This window comes from Macrotis lagotis, chromosome X (assembly GCF_037893015.1).
Source record: "Macrotis lagotis isolate mMagLag1 chromosome X, bilby.v1.9.chrom.fasta, whole genome shotgun sequence".
Taxonomy (NCBI): Eukaryota; Metazoa; Chordata; class Mammalia; order Peramelemorphia; family Peramelidae; genus Macrotis; species Macrotis lagotis.
Window position 1 is genome coordinate 701431737 of NC_133666.1, and position 13386 is coordinate 701445122.

At 46.7% G+C, this 13386-nt stretch overlaps 2 protein-coding genes across 2 annotated transcripts in view; both read left to right on the forward strand.

Annotated features, from left to right (window-relative positions):
- LOC141497215 (uncharacterized) overlaps window positions 1-13386 on the forward strand; it is a 61013-nt gene that overhangs the window by 30494 nt on the left and 17133 nt on the right. The window lies entirely within an intron of this gene.
- Window positions 1591-13318, forward strand: LOC141497182 (zinc finger protein 90 homolog). The gene is made up of 7 exons (XM_074199834.1): window positions 1591-1838; window positions 2496-2752; window positions 4220-4313; window positions 7562-7688; window positions 8176-8271; window positions 11107-12083; window positions 13247-13318. The coding sequence occupies exons 3-6, from the start codon at window positions 4278-4280 to the stop codon at window positions 11358-11360; spliced, it is 513 nt and encodes a 170-aa protein (XP_074055935.1). The 5' UTR covers window positions 1591-1838; window positions 2496-2752; window positions 4220-4277; the 3' UTR covers window positions 11361-12083; window positions 13247-13318.

The window sequence follows — 13386 nt, forward strand, 5'->3', positions numbered from 1 at the left end:
ACAACACTCCCAAAGAGTGGTCATCCAGACAGAATCTCTTTCTGGGCTGGCCACTAGCTTTGAGCTCAGGCACCGACTGAGCAGTTTAAAACCATGCTGGCTGGGTTGGAAATTCAGGGGAGAATGATAGAGGAGAATCTTTCTCCACTAGCACTCCCCACACACACATACACACACCCCGCTGGAATCTCCTTTTTCATTTACCTCCATCCTCCACCATACACACATTCACAGGACATGGGAACACTACCTTCTCTGGTGACATAGTTTTGTTGCAAAGACGGTAATTGTACTTGGAGCTGGGTGAATGACCAGTCATTCAAGGCTTCTTAATAGCTTAGAACCAGCTCATGTGTGATGCCCCAAGGATTGGCCTTGGGCTGTTGAATGTGCTTTTAATGATTTGAATGAGAGCAAAGATGATGTGTTCCTCAATTAACATGTTGCATGACAGAGCAAAGAATATTGGTCCTGTGAAGCTGCCTCCCCGTTTGGCCTTGTAAAGTGCGCTCAGCCTTCCGAGGTCCCTTCCAGGGTGCAGCCAGGTGGCACAGCTAGGACTGATCTTGGAGTCAGGTAGATGGGAATTGGAATCCAGCCTCAGCGGCTTGGCTCTTCTTGTGCGACCTTGAGCCAGTCACTGCCTCACATCCTGCCCTGCTGCGCGTCCAGGGCCTCTGCGGTCATCCCGACCCATATCTGGCCACTGACTCCAGATGGCTCTGGGGGAGAACGTGAGGCTGGGCACTTGGCACAGGGCCCCCAGATCTAATTCATGGGCTTGCCACATCACCTCCCTGCTGTCCTGGCTTCCTTTGAGAATGCGGCACAACCGGCATCATCTGACAGCCAGGGTCCAAAACGTTGTCCATCGATTTGGAGACTGGACAGAGACCCCCACGATGAATGCAGTAAGGCGGGGGTGACCTCGTCGCGGGTGTTGCTGTTCTTTCCCACTGCCAGGCCCGCTGCCCGCCCACCCCCCGCATCCCTGGTCCGTGGCCTCCTGCCAGTTCGCGGGGTTCAGGGTAAACAATTACAGAAAGCGATAGGGCTCCCCTTCCGTTCTGTAAACAGATCTGGAAGGGACTTGGCTACAACGCGGGCAGCAGCGAACCAGGGAGGACAAGAGGAAACTCGTCCTTGGCACTGAGTGGGCGAGTGGGGCAGGGGGCGGCACCGGCTCCGGGCTCAGGAGGACCGGGGTTCGAATTCGGCGCAGACACGGAACGATGGCCTCGCTGCGTGGCCTTGGGGGGGGTCACTGAACCCCACTGCCTTGCAAAACCTAAAAGCTAGGCTGCACGGCTGGCTCTGTCCCTGCGCGACCCCCGAGCAGGGCAGCGAGCGTGGGAGCGCGCGCCCCGCGGGCTGGGGGACCCCGGGACCTCGCAGCCCGGGGGTGGGGGGGGGACTGAGCGGGGCGGGGCCGCGAGCGGCCACACCCCGCCCCACCCTCCCCGCTCCCTGAGACGCTTCCCCGCCGCGCATGCGCGCCAGGCGCCCTGGGGCGGCGCACTGCATTTCCCAGAAGGCGTAGAGTATTCAGGCGGTGGTTACTACGGAAACCGGGGCGAGAGGGGGCGGGCGGAAAGACTCTTCCCCGGATTGGTCCGGAAGCCACAGTGGGCGGAACCAGAAGGAGCGTGAGGAAGAGTCGCTGACGTCACTTCCGCCAGGTCCCCATCCTCGGCGGCGCCGCCGTCAGCCCCGTTCGTCCGGGCCCCGCCGTCCTGGGCTCTTGACCTCCCGGGGACGCCCGCGACCGTCTCGGCCCCACTCCGTCCTCGGCCGTCGCCCCCGCCGGGGCTCCAGTCCTGCGTCCGCCCCGGGCTGGAGTAAGTAGGGGCCCGAGGCTGGGCGAGGGGGCCGGGCGGGGGGCGGGAGGGGCGGGGCGCCCATCACCTGGGGTCGGAGCCCATTGGTCGGCGCGGTGGGGGAGGGGAATGGGGCCATGAGCCAATCAGCGGGCCCGCGGCTCCCCTGGCCGCCGGCTGTCGCGCTGCGCATGCGCGGTGCCCGGGCCTGCCTGCTGGGTGCGGCGCCCCCCGGGCCCGGGCCGGGCTGCGGGGCCGGGGCCGGGGCCGGGCTGCGGGGCCGGGGCCGGGGCCGGGCTGCGGGGCCGGGGCCGGGGCCGGGCTGCGGGGCCGGGGCCGGGGCCGGGCCGGGCCGGGCCGGGCCGGGCAGCAGGGGCGCGGCCCGGGGGGCGCCGCCTCCACGGGGGCGCGCGGAGCTGGCCCGGCCCGGCCCCCTCGTCAGGCGCGGCCCGGCCGCCGGCAGCGCTTCGCCCCGGGCTGCCGCCGAGGGCCGGGTGACCGCGGCCAGGCCCGGGGCCCAGCCCACCGGCCACTTGGGCTGCCCGTCACCCCCGCAGGCTCCCCACGCGCCGCGTCCCGTCCCCCGCTCCTGCTTTGCTTTTTGTTTCTGAAAGCTTTCATTCATTTTGAATTTGACAATTCCCCCCCCATCTTACTCCCCTCCCCCGCCCCCCACAGAAGGCAATCTGCCGGTCTTTCATTGTTTCCATGGTAACACGGATCCCAGTTGAGTGTGATGAGAGAGAAATCACATCCTTAAGGAAGAAGCAGTATAAGAGATAGCGAGATCAGACAGTAAGATAGCAGGTATTTTTTAATTAATGGGAATATCCTAGGTCATTGTTCACACCCCACAGTCGTTGCCCTGGACACAGATGGCATTCTCCATCGCAGACAGCCCCAGACTGTCCCTGAGTGTGGCACTGCTGGAATGTGTGAGTCCATCGAGGTTGCTCGTCACCCCCATGTTGCTGTTGGGGTGCACAGTGTTCTTCTGGTGCTGCTCACCTCACTCAGCATCGGTTCATGCAGATCCCTCCAGGCTTCTCTGAATCCCATCCCTCCTGGTTGCTAATAGAACAATAGTGTTCCATGACATACATAGACCACAGTTTGCTAAGCCATTCCCCAATTGAGGGACATTTGCTTGATTTCCAATTCTTTGCCACCACAAACAGGGCTGCTATAAATATTTTTGTACAAGTGATGGTTTTGCCCTTTTTTCATCATCTCTTCAGGGTATAGACCCAGTAGTGGTATTGCAGGGTAAAGGGTATCTTCTGCTTTACTTTTGGCTGGGTGGGGCAGCCCCCCTTGGTCTTGACCAGGTTCTCCTAGGAGGTCCAACCCAAGAGCACTGATAGGCTTTATGCCTCCCTGGATCTTTGAGGTTTAGGATCCTGGCATTTCATGACCTCCCGTTCTTTTGCACAGTACCTGCATATAGTAGGTGCTTAATAAATGGTTGTCGAATGGCTGACTACTCTTTCTCACTCCCCATATCCAATCTGTTGTCATATCCTGTTGGTTTTATCTTTGTAGCATCTTTCTATGCCTTCCCTTTCTCCCCTGTGCCCCACCACCTCCCCGGTACCCACTCTCACCTTTTCACAGTTGTAATAGCTACTGCTTGGTCCTCCTGCATCATGTCATTCCTTACCCCAGTCCATCTTCCATGCCATCTTCCATGAGTGGAATTCCTATAACACAGCTCTGACCATGGCACCCCTCCCCCTCCCAGGGACCAGGGCCTCCTCCCTACTTGTCTCTGCCTCCTGCTTCTCTGGCTTCAGATCACTCCCCTATAGGAAACCTTTCCCTGGCACGCTTCCTGTCATTCCAGCTTATAGTAGAAGTATGAGCTGAGGCCATCCCCAACAGAGGACAACTGAGCTGAGCCCCGTGGCTCCCATGGACCTCACTAGGGGTTTTTTGCTGGCCCTAGATGCAGAACCATGTGTCCTCTGGCCCCTTTCTAGGAGGACTGGGAGGCTTTCATTTTATTTGTCTGTGCCAGTGACTCCCTTCTTGTAGCCCTTGGGATTCTGTCTGATTTTTTGTGCAGATCTAGGGGGAGGGAGGAGGACGTCATTGATGATAGTTTCTCATGGGCATTCTTGACCATTATTTGGGCTGATGCCACTTTGGGGATTTTTCTGGGGTGCATGGGAGAGGATGGGCTGCCTGATTCTGTTCTGGTCACTGTCAATACTGGAAGTCTCAGTGCCCCCTGAGGGGCTTTCTTTTTTTTTGTTTCTCAATGCCCAGCTTATAGAGAGTAAACACTTAATATATTTTTTAATTGAACTGGATTGAAAATGTACTCTTTATGACCTTTATGGGGGGGGGGTAATGAGGGGAGTGTAGGGGAAGGTTTTTTTTACTATCTCTCTCTTCCCCAGCTCTGCCATCTGACAACAAAGCCCTTTCTCAAGAGGCAACTACTTTAAAGTAAAAGAGATGGCCCCAGTCTTCCTGACAGCCCAGACCAACCAGGTAAGGGGGTGCTCTTTACTGAGAGAGCATCTCAGTACTTTGTATGTGGTCTTGTGATTTTGATGATCTCATTCTCCTTGTTCCCTCTTTCAAGTAATTTTTTCCTGAAATTTCCAGCCTTTGTTTTTTTTTAAATTTTTAAATTTTCAAACATTTATTCTGATATAACAGTTCCTCGACCCCCACATTACTTTGCCAGAAAAAAAAGGGAGCTAAATCAGTATTTTCATCATTCCTTATGGCACAAGGATAGTCCATATGAAACTTTCCAATTATTGGTCATCTAATTTATTTCTAATCTCTTGCAAACAGTGCTGTGAGGATGATTTGGTTACCTATGGGACCTTTGTTTCTATTGTAATGAAGACCAGCACATGTGCTGGGTGACTCTGATGGTGCTCCTCTTGTGAAAGAGGCTGAGACTGGAAGCCTTTTTGGGGAGAGACATTGGTAAATGCTTAGTCTGTAACCAATCCCAATCTCACCAAGTGGCTGAGCCCCATTGTTTGGCTGCAGTTACAGAACCAGAGTTCAAGTTACCTTCAAAAAGGACCTTTGTCCTTGCTCATTTTTTTTTTGTTTGATTTAAAAGAGATTGATCTGAAAAGTTCAGATTTGTGAGTTTTGAAATATCAGAAAGAGCAAGACTCTAGGAGTCCAGGAATCTGGGAGATAGAGCCTGTGCTGGGTTTTTCAACCATCCTAGCATCTATATCCCAAGGAGCAAGGAAGGACCCACCTAATGGTAACTGAGAAGAGGTCTCATCCAGCAATCATGCCTCATGGAGGCCACAGTCTGAGACCCCTTTCCCCAGAGACTGAGGGAATAAGGGAGATGTTTGGGGCAAGGGCTTTTGCTTCTGTTCTAGCCTTATCATTGAAGTAAATATTCTTTTGAGAAAGTTAATGTAAAGTGGATAAATATACTTGAGATGCTAATCCCTAGAGAAGGAACAAGGAGGGGGGGTGGGGGTAGCTGATAGGGAGTTTGAGCTACTATCATTAGAGAAGAAACAGGCCACCACCTTCAGGCCCCTTGAGTGGGAGAGGGGGCGGCCTAACTTCTCTGTGAATAGCCTCTGAACAATATTTGTTGTTATTGATCCTTGAGCTATGAGCCTTTGCTAGATCAAAGACTAGGAGCACTTTAGCTACATTTCTTTCATAGTTCAGCTTTTTTCAGGAAAGACTGGACCAGTTTATAGCTACACCCGTAATGAATGTATATGACAGTCTGCCTGTAGTCCCTCCAGTATTTCCAATTTCAATCTTAACCTCTTTGCTGCTGTAATGGATTCAGATTTGAGATATCTCAGAGGTATTTTAATTTAAATAATTCCAGATTATTTACTTATTTCTTCACATACATCAATAGCTTGCCTAATGAGAATGATTTAGTTTATCTATTTAGGATAATGTCTGTCTCTTTGGCTATTAGACCTTAGGGAAAAAATACTTTCCTCCAATGCATAAAGTTTTTTTCTTATTATAGATGCATTGATTTTTGTTTGTAGAAATGCCCTTTAATTTCATAAAAATAAAACTCCCTTGTATAATGTTCTCTAACTTTTGTCCATGAATTTGTCCCTATTCACAGTTGTAGGTTTCTCTTATATTTTCCTCCAATTTTTTTATAGAATGATTTTTAAAATATTTAGACAATTTATCCATTTCTTCATTATCTTGCAATATAATATTAGATACTGCTCTAAGAGTTTTTGTTTCTGCCAAACTCTTTGAGTAATCCTGGAAAAACAGAACAGCTTTTATCTCTGTTGACCCTGATACTGTATATCTGAAAAGCTGGCCATCCACTTGATGCTTCTTGACATCCCATTAGCCTATAGTCATACTCAGCTCTGTATTTTAAGGCAATACGAAGTTAGATTGCTTATGTGACATAATCAGCCAGTTGGCATATCCAGATCTGTCCAGTTCTGGAGTTCTTATCACCAAGTAATTAAAATTTGCAGTTTAATTAAAAAGAAAAATTTTCTTCAGTGGCATATACTCAGTTTGCAGGATAGATTCTCTGATAATGTAGGCCTGTTTCCTTTATACCTATTATGGTATTTTCTTCATCTCATTGCCCTCATTGGAAAATTCAAATTGGTGTAAATTGATTAATCCTGCCTACTTGTAAGAATCTTTCTTTGAGGAACAGCTAGGTGGCGCAGTGGATAGAGCACCAGCCCTGGAGTTAGGAGGACCTGAATTCAAATGTGACCTCAGACACCTAATAATTACCTAGCTGTGTGACCTTGGGCAAGTCACTTAACCCCATTGCCTTACAAAAACAAACAAAAAAGGAATCTCCTTGAAAAGGAAAAAAAAATCTCAACCTCAAAAGTTTGAAATTTGACAACTGCATGTGGATGAGTCAAGCTCAGAGTTCCTCTTAGTTCTGCAAAAGTCTTTTTGCACCATGTCTTCTATTTCCATTATTTCTGGGCAATTTTCTCATATTGTTGTGTGTGTTTTATGATTCAGATTTTGTTTCTTCATAGTTTTCTAAAATTTTAATATTTCTTAGAACATCTGATTGACCTTTGTCTTTCAGTTTTATTGTTTCTGGTATTTAAAAAATTTATTCTGCTTTTTATTCCATTTTTGAAATTTTTGAAATCTGCCTCAGCTGCCATACTTCTCAGGGAGACTGCTGCTACTTCAATGAAATTTTTCCCATTTTTTTATTTTTCTGCTTTGTCAATTCTCCTTTTTTTGTTTTCTTAAATTCTTCAGTTTAATTATGTTATGACTGTAGATGATCTCTAATATATAATTTGGGAGTTTAACAATGATGTATCTCTGTGAGACAATGTATACCTGTGGACTTTGAGTTAATGGAGCAAGAGATAGTATGATTTTGGGGAAAGATCACAGATTGAGAAAATAGAAAACCTTGGTTTTTGACCCAGTTCTTATAGTGACTGGCTGATTGCAGGATGCAAGGGATTTCTTTGTTTTGACTTCTATAATATGGGAATGATGAATGAACAATGGCTTTGTTGCTTTACAAGGTTGTTGTGAGTTAAACGCTTTGTAAATTGAAAAGTGCACTAGAAACGTGAACTCTTATTCTCATTATTATTGTTTGATCTGATGATCAGCACCCATCCCAGGCTAGGTAGACTGTAGGAAGTCCTAGCACTGATCTGGTCTGAACACCTCCTTCCCACAGCGTGCCTCCCACTAGGTTTTCCTGAGGAACAGCCCCTGGGTCAGGTCAATTGTGTTTGTTGTTTCAGGGGTCTGTGACATTCAGGGATGTGGCTGTGGACTTCACCCTGGAAGAATGGGGGCACTTGGACCCCTTCCAGAAGGAGCTGTACCGGGAGGTGATGCTAGAGAACTTCAGGAACCTTGTCTGCCTGGGTAAGAAGGGGTCTGCCCTCAGGATTCATCTAAGGGTCTTTATTTCTTCCCGTTTTTATAACAGTCACGAGTTGGGCAATTTTTCTCTTATATGCAAAGGCCCGAGATTACTAATCCTTTTATAGTTAAGAGAGATAGGACATGTATGTTATCTGTGTGCTGATGAACTTTGCTTTAAACCTCTAGAACCTAACATGTTGATTCTGTTGCCCTAAAGCTTGGAGCTCTTCTATACTCTGTTCCCAAAGGAATTCTCCCCAGGGGTCCCAGGACAGAATCCTTTCAAAGGGACTGTGTCTGCCAGGCCCAGATCCATTCTCCAGCCCATTCCTTCTCCCTTGTTCGCAATACCATGCAGAGTTGTCCTGCAGAGATCTGCTTACCCTCTGGGAGAGCTGGTTGTATCCCCATAGACCCTCATGGACATAGGGCCTTGGATTGCATTATCAGTTCTTTGCTGATTCTCTGTCCCATGTTCAATGAACAGGCCTCACCGTGTCTAAACCAGATGTAATCCAACAGTTGGAACAAGGAGAAGCCCCTTGGATTCCAGAGGGAGAAAGCCCCAGGAACAGCCTTGCAGGTGAACACTTTTGGCCTCTCTGGGCATTCTGTCCAGGCCTGGGGACAAGAGGCCACCTTGACTCCTCCAGGGCTAGAGGAGGAGGGGCCTCAGAAAGGCAGACTTATCTGCAGGCACTCTCTGACTCTGACTCCCACAGCTGTTCATTTGTTGTCATTTTAAAAAATTTTAGGCCTTTTCTTTTTATATCTGAGTCAAGATCCCCTCCACCCCTCCCCTAGCACCACTATGGATGGAGCCCTTTGCACAGATGAGGAAACCAAGCACCTGAGGCAGAATTTGAAGTCAGGTCTTCCTGACTCCGAGTCACTAGGCACTTGTAGTTATTGTATTTATTTCTCTTTTGGATAGGCTTTTTCACCCTGGCTCATTTCACTAAATCCTTTCCACATTTTGCTGAATTCCTCACCTGAGTCCTTTCTTGTGGCCCAGCAATATTGCTTTGTTATGTTCCTCAAAGTGACTAGGGGGTATATAATCAGAAAGATCCCAATCCTGCCTTTGTGTGACCCTTTACTCAAATGGAGATAGCTCCTCCCTGAGGTTTCTCGGGGGGATCCAAGTTTGTTCAGCCATTGGGCATGTATTTGAGTTCTACTTCAGAGAGTGTTCCTGGGAAAAGTGTGGCCCATAGACCCTTTCTGTTCTGGGCCCTTTTCCCTGTACTCCCAGTCTTAGCACAGCACATGTTTGGTGATTACAGCCATGACTGGCTTCTGTCCCGCCTTTGCACCGCTTTTATGAGAATCCCACACATAGTTAGCTAAGGCAGAAGCAACTGGGAGACTGCTGCTTTGGCTCCCTGGCCACCAAAGTATTAAAGGCCTTGGCTTTTCTCAGATGGGGGAATTTGGTTCTGCCTGGGGCGGGGAGGGGTAGGTCAGGCAGCTCCCTGCTCTGTGACCCTTGGCAAGTTCCTGTACCTCTGCCTGTCAGTTTTCTTCCTTGTAAAGTAGGAATAATAATAATAATAATAATAATAATAATAATAATAATAATAATAATAATAATCAGACCCTCCCCCAGTCCAGGGTCTGATAGGTAGTTAACGCTACATATATGCTTGTTTTTGCCCTCTGTTCCCTCCTTATCGTCTTCATCCTCTGAAGCATAAAATGATGCTTTTGGTGGACTGCCCATTGAGCATTTGCTAGCTCGGGTAAGTGTGGAGATGGGGGAAGAGCCTTTATTTGAACGAGGAATGGTATCTTTTTGGTCTTTCCCAAGTATCTCATGACATTTTAGTCCCAAGCCTGACTCTCTGGAGTGGTCTGAGCCAAGCCTGGCCAAGAACATTTGGTATTGGTAAGCAGGAATTGATGGCAGTAATGTAATGGTTAAATTTATTATGAAAATGGGGGATACAGAGAGCCTTGGATGACAGACAAAATTATTCTATGGGAAATCCTTTCAGTGGGGTGAGGAAGAAGCATCTCTTTACCCTCTAAGGGATGCTCTATGGATGCTTAAAGAACATGACAGGGAAAGTAGAAAATGTTAGGATCTCTTCACTGTTATGAATGGTATTGGAAAAGCTAGATGGTCATCCTAGGGACAATCCAGAGAATGCATTCTTAGGCATTTGGCAACGAGAGGCAGAAGTGAATGAACTTGGACTTTGATGGACCACACACTTAAGTCAGAAGAGCAGGTTTTGACTATTGTTAGAGATTAAAAGGGCAATGCTAAAAGGGTAAAGACTAATAGACTGTAGCTGGGACCCAGAGGTTTCCCCAGAAAATTAGTAAGCTTTTCCGAAATTGGAATTTTAAGGGAAGAACATAGGTACAGAAATAAAGATGAGGATTGGGAGCCTCTACTGGTGAGAAGAGAGCCTTAGGCCTATTCTATTACTTAACCCTCCCCATTCCCATTACTTCTCCAGAGAGGAAATTTCTCCATAGAGGATTGGGGTGGAGGGGAGGATTATTTTCCTCATGGAGGAACTTGAGAGGTGATTGGAGAATTTCAGAGTGCAAGTTAATGTATCCGTAGAGGCCATACCTACAATTATTACTATTATTATTTTTTAATCTTAATTTTAATTTTTTTTTCCACTCCCCTTTACTTTATCACTCAAGTGAGTCTATATTTTGGTGGGGGGGAGGTATGTTGTTTACTCTTAAACAAGAATAGTTTATTAATGTATAAAAAACATTGTACAAAATGATAATAAATAAATATTAAATTTTAAAAAATGTATCCTTAGAGGAATGGTTAATAAAGGTACTGTCTGATAGGTTCATGGAGGATTTTAGCCAGTTGCACAGTCTCTTGGCTTAGAGAGCTTATAGAGGTTATTCTTGCAAAGTCAGTGGAGTCATCTAGAGATCCCAGATGAGAAATACCCATTATCTGTGACTAGGTGCTAAAATGGGGTAAAGGAATTGCATATTTGCCCTTTCCACCAAGATGAAATCTGCAGCCATTTTCTTGATGGGGGGTGGGGAAGCAAGGGAGAAGGTAAAATCTTAAAAAAAAAGACCCATTTGGTAGACTGAATGAATAAATGAAAGAACAGTTAGTAAATGTTTACTGTATATGACAAATACAGTGCTAATTGCTAGGAATAAATGTTTTTTTTCCTATAAATAAAGTCCCTGCTTTCAAGAAGCTTGCATAGGAAAGTGGTAACCAGGGAAGGGAGTTTTGATTTGGGGTGAGGGGTAGGGGTGGGGGGATAGTAGAAGGTAGAAAATCCCTTTACTTTAGAACATCAAACCAGCCCCATGGTCTCATCACAGTGCAACATCCCCTTCTCCATTGGTGAGTGCCTTTCAGAGCCTCCATTTTTGGAGAGAGACCCAGCCTGACCAATTTTCATTCATCCTCCAGGTTGTGCTTCTGACTTGGTGGACTTCAGCACCGCCCCCCAGCTGCAGTCTCTCCCTGAAATCTCCCTCCACACCGAAGGCATCCTCACTGTGGAAGATCCATCACTCCCTCTGACCTTCCCACAATGGAGCACACCTCCACCATGCCCATCACCTTCTCTCAGTGGTGAGTTTTTCCCAGGACCTATTTCGGGGAATGGCCCAGGTCAGCCACCATCATTCTCCATAGCCACGCTTCTGACTTTCCAGACTTGAATGCCATGAACCCATGTAAGACACCTTTCCTCCTCTCCTTTAATGTGGCCTTCCACCAATAGAATGGGACTTTCTTGAGATCTTGTATTTGTATCCTTAGCACATAATTCAGTGCCTAGCAAATAGGTGGGACTTCATAAGTCCTTGTTGCCATACCTTCCCTGGGGAGGGGAGGATGCTTGGGAGGGGAAAAACACTATCCGTGTGAGCTAGCAGCTGGGGCAGTGGCCTGGGTGGGTGACAGCCTGACTCAGGCTGGGCCCCTCATAGTTTAGGTCCGAGATTATTAAACAGTTAAAAAAGATTTATTGAGCCCAAGCCGCAGGGGAACAATATTCAGTGGGGCAGTCCCTGCATCAGGGACATTGTATATGATTCATTTGAACATAGCTCTCCTGCCTCTGCTCTGTCAGAGAAGGACAGAAGCAGCTAGTGATGGTCATGGCTCCAGCTTCAGTCCCCTGTTCCAATTAAGTTCCAAGAAATGCTTCAGTGCCTTTTTAAGGAAAAAGAATTAGTCCATCCCATATGACAAGAGATTCTGGTACGTTTTTCACTAAGTAAAATAACTAGTTTTCATATATTCAGTTATTAATCATTTGGCTTGTGTCTTAGCTTCAAAGACTGTTTTAAAGATGAGTGGATTTACATCACCAGGAATTGTGTGACTAAATTCTGGAAAACCTGGAGATCCAGGTCTCAGAGTGAATAGGGTTGTTCCAGGTAAGAGGACATCAGCCTGGGTGATGACTTTACACTCCTCCGAGACCCCCTCTCCCCCTACACACACACACACACCCTAAAATGTGTGTTTTGGGGTCACTTACTGCTTTTGGAGTGGAACTGGACATCAGACTAACTAATGAATCCTCCTTAACCTTCTGTCCATCCCAAGACTTATATGGTAATACAGGCCTGGGTAGGCAAATAGGTCTTTCCACACAAATAGATGCACTGGGATTGATGAGAAGAGACTATATATGTATACATATATATATATATATATATATATCTGCTAAGAGCAAAGCTTTTTTTTTTTAAGTTTTTGTAAGACAATGGGGTCAGGTGGCTTGCCCAAGGAGTCACAGCTAGGTAATCATTAAGTGTCTGAGGCCGGATTTGAACTCAGGTACTCCTGACTCCAGGGCCGGTGCTCTATCCACTGGGCCACCTAGCTGTCCAAGAGCAAAGCTTTTGAAATGGTTTAGAAAAGATGATGATTGATGATTAGTCTGTGAAGGTATTAGTAAAATTGTATAAAAACATCTAGAACTAGAATGGTAAAATCTCCTTGACCAAATTTCATCCATCCCTAAAAAGTCTCTGCCTCACCCAGCCTAATCATTTGGAGCAAGCCAAGCCTTTGTATCCATATTTCAGGGACTGTTAGGATGAGGACAAGAGCTAAGATTTGTCAGAGGCACTGCTAGACCAAAGGGGTAACAGAAATCAGACCCAAGTCACTATGGCTTAGAAGGAGTTACCTCCAAATCTATAAAGACCTACTAGATCAAACAACCAAGTTACTATTGTAATAGGAGAGCCTTTATTGCAGTTCCTGCTATGCATTAAAAGAACTCAAAATCATACAATAAAGCGGAAATTGCAGAACTATCTGGTACTACTTAAAAATCAGAAAAGGATTTAAGTGGAATGAACTGTATAAACTAGATTCCAAAGGAAATAAATCCACAGTCAGGCGTTGGACTTGGCACATAAGCACATGAAAAATGACTTTTAATTTGTCAGAAGGGGCTAGGAAAACTACATAGCAACAGGCAGAAAATAGTCATAGAGAGTGATGGTTCTTGATGGAGAACAAAGATGAGAGAATTTGTATACAAAAGGGGCAGCTGGCATATTTACATTTTAAAATTTTCTTTCAGATTGGGAGATAAATCATGAAACCAAGGAATCACTTCCGGAGCTGGATATTTCATTGGAAGAACCATCTCAGGAAAAACTTACAAAAGATGGTTCGTGTTTCTTAAAGTTACAAGAAGCTTGGGATTGTGTTGACAGTTTA

What these genes read in the sequence shown, in the direction of transcription:
- LOC141497182 (XM_074199834.1), top strand. Translation starts at nt 4,278, where the DNA reads ATGGCCCCAGTCTTCCTGACAGCCCAGACCAACCAG. An exon ending in TGACAGCCCAGACCAACCAG is followed by an intron (nt 4,314 to 7,561) that starts GTAAGGGGGTGC and finishes TTGTTGTTTCAG; the next exon opens with GGGTCTGTGACATTCAGGGA. An exon ending in CAGGAACCTTGTCTGCCTGG is followed by an intron (nt 7,689 to 8,175) that starts GTAAGAAGGGGT and finishes TTCAATGAACAG; the next exon opens with GCCTCACCGTGTCTAAACCA.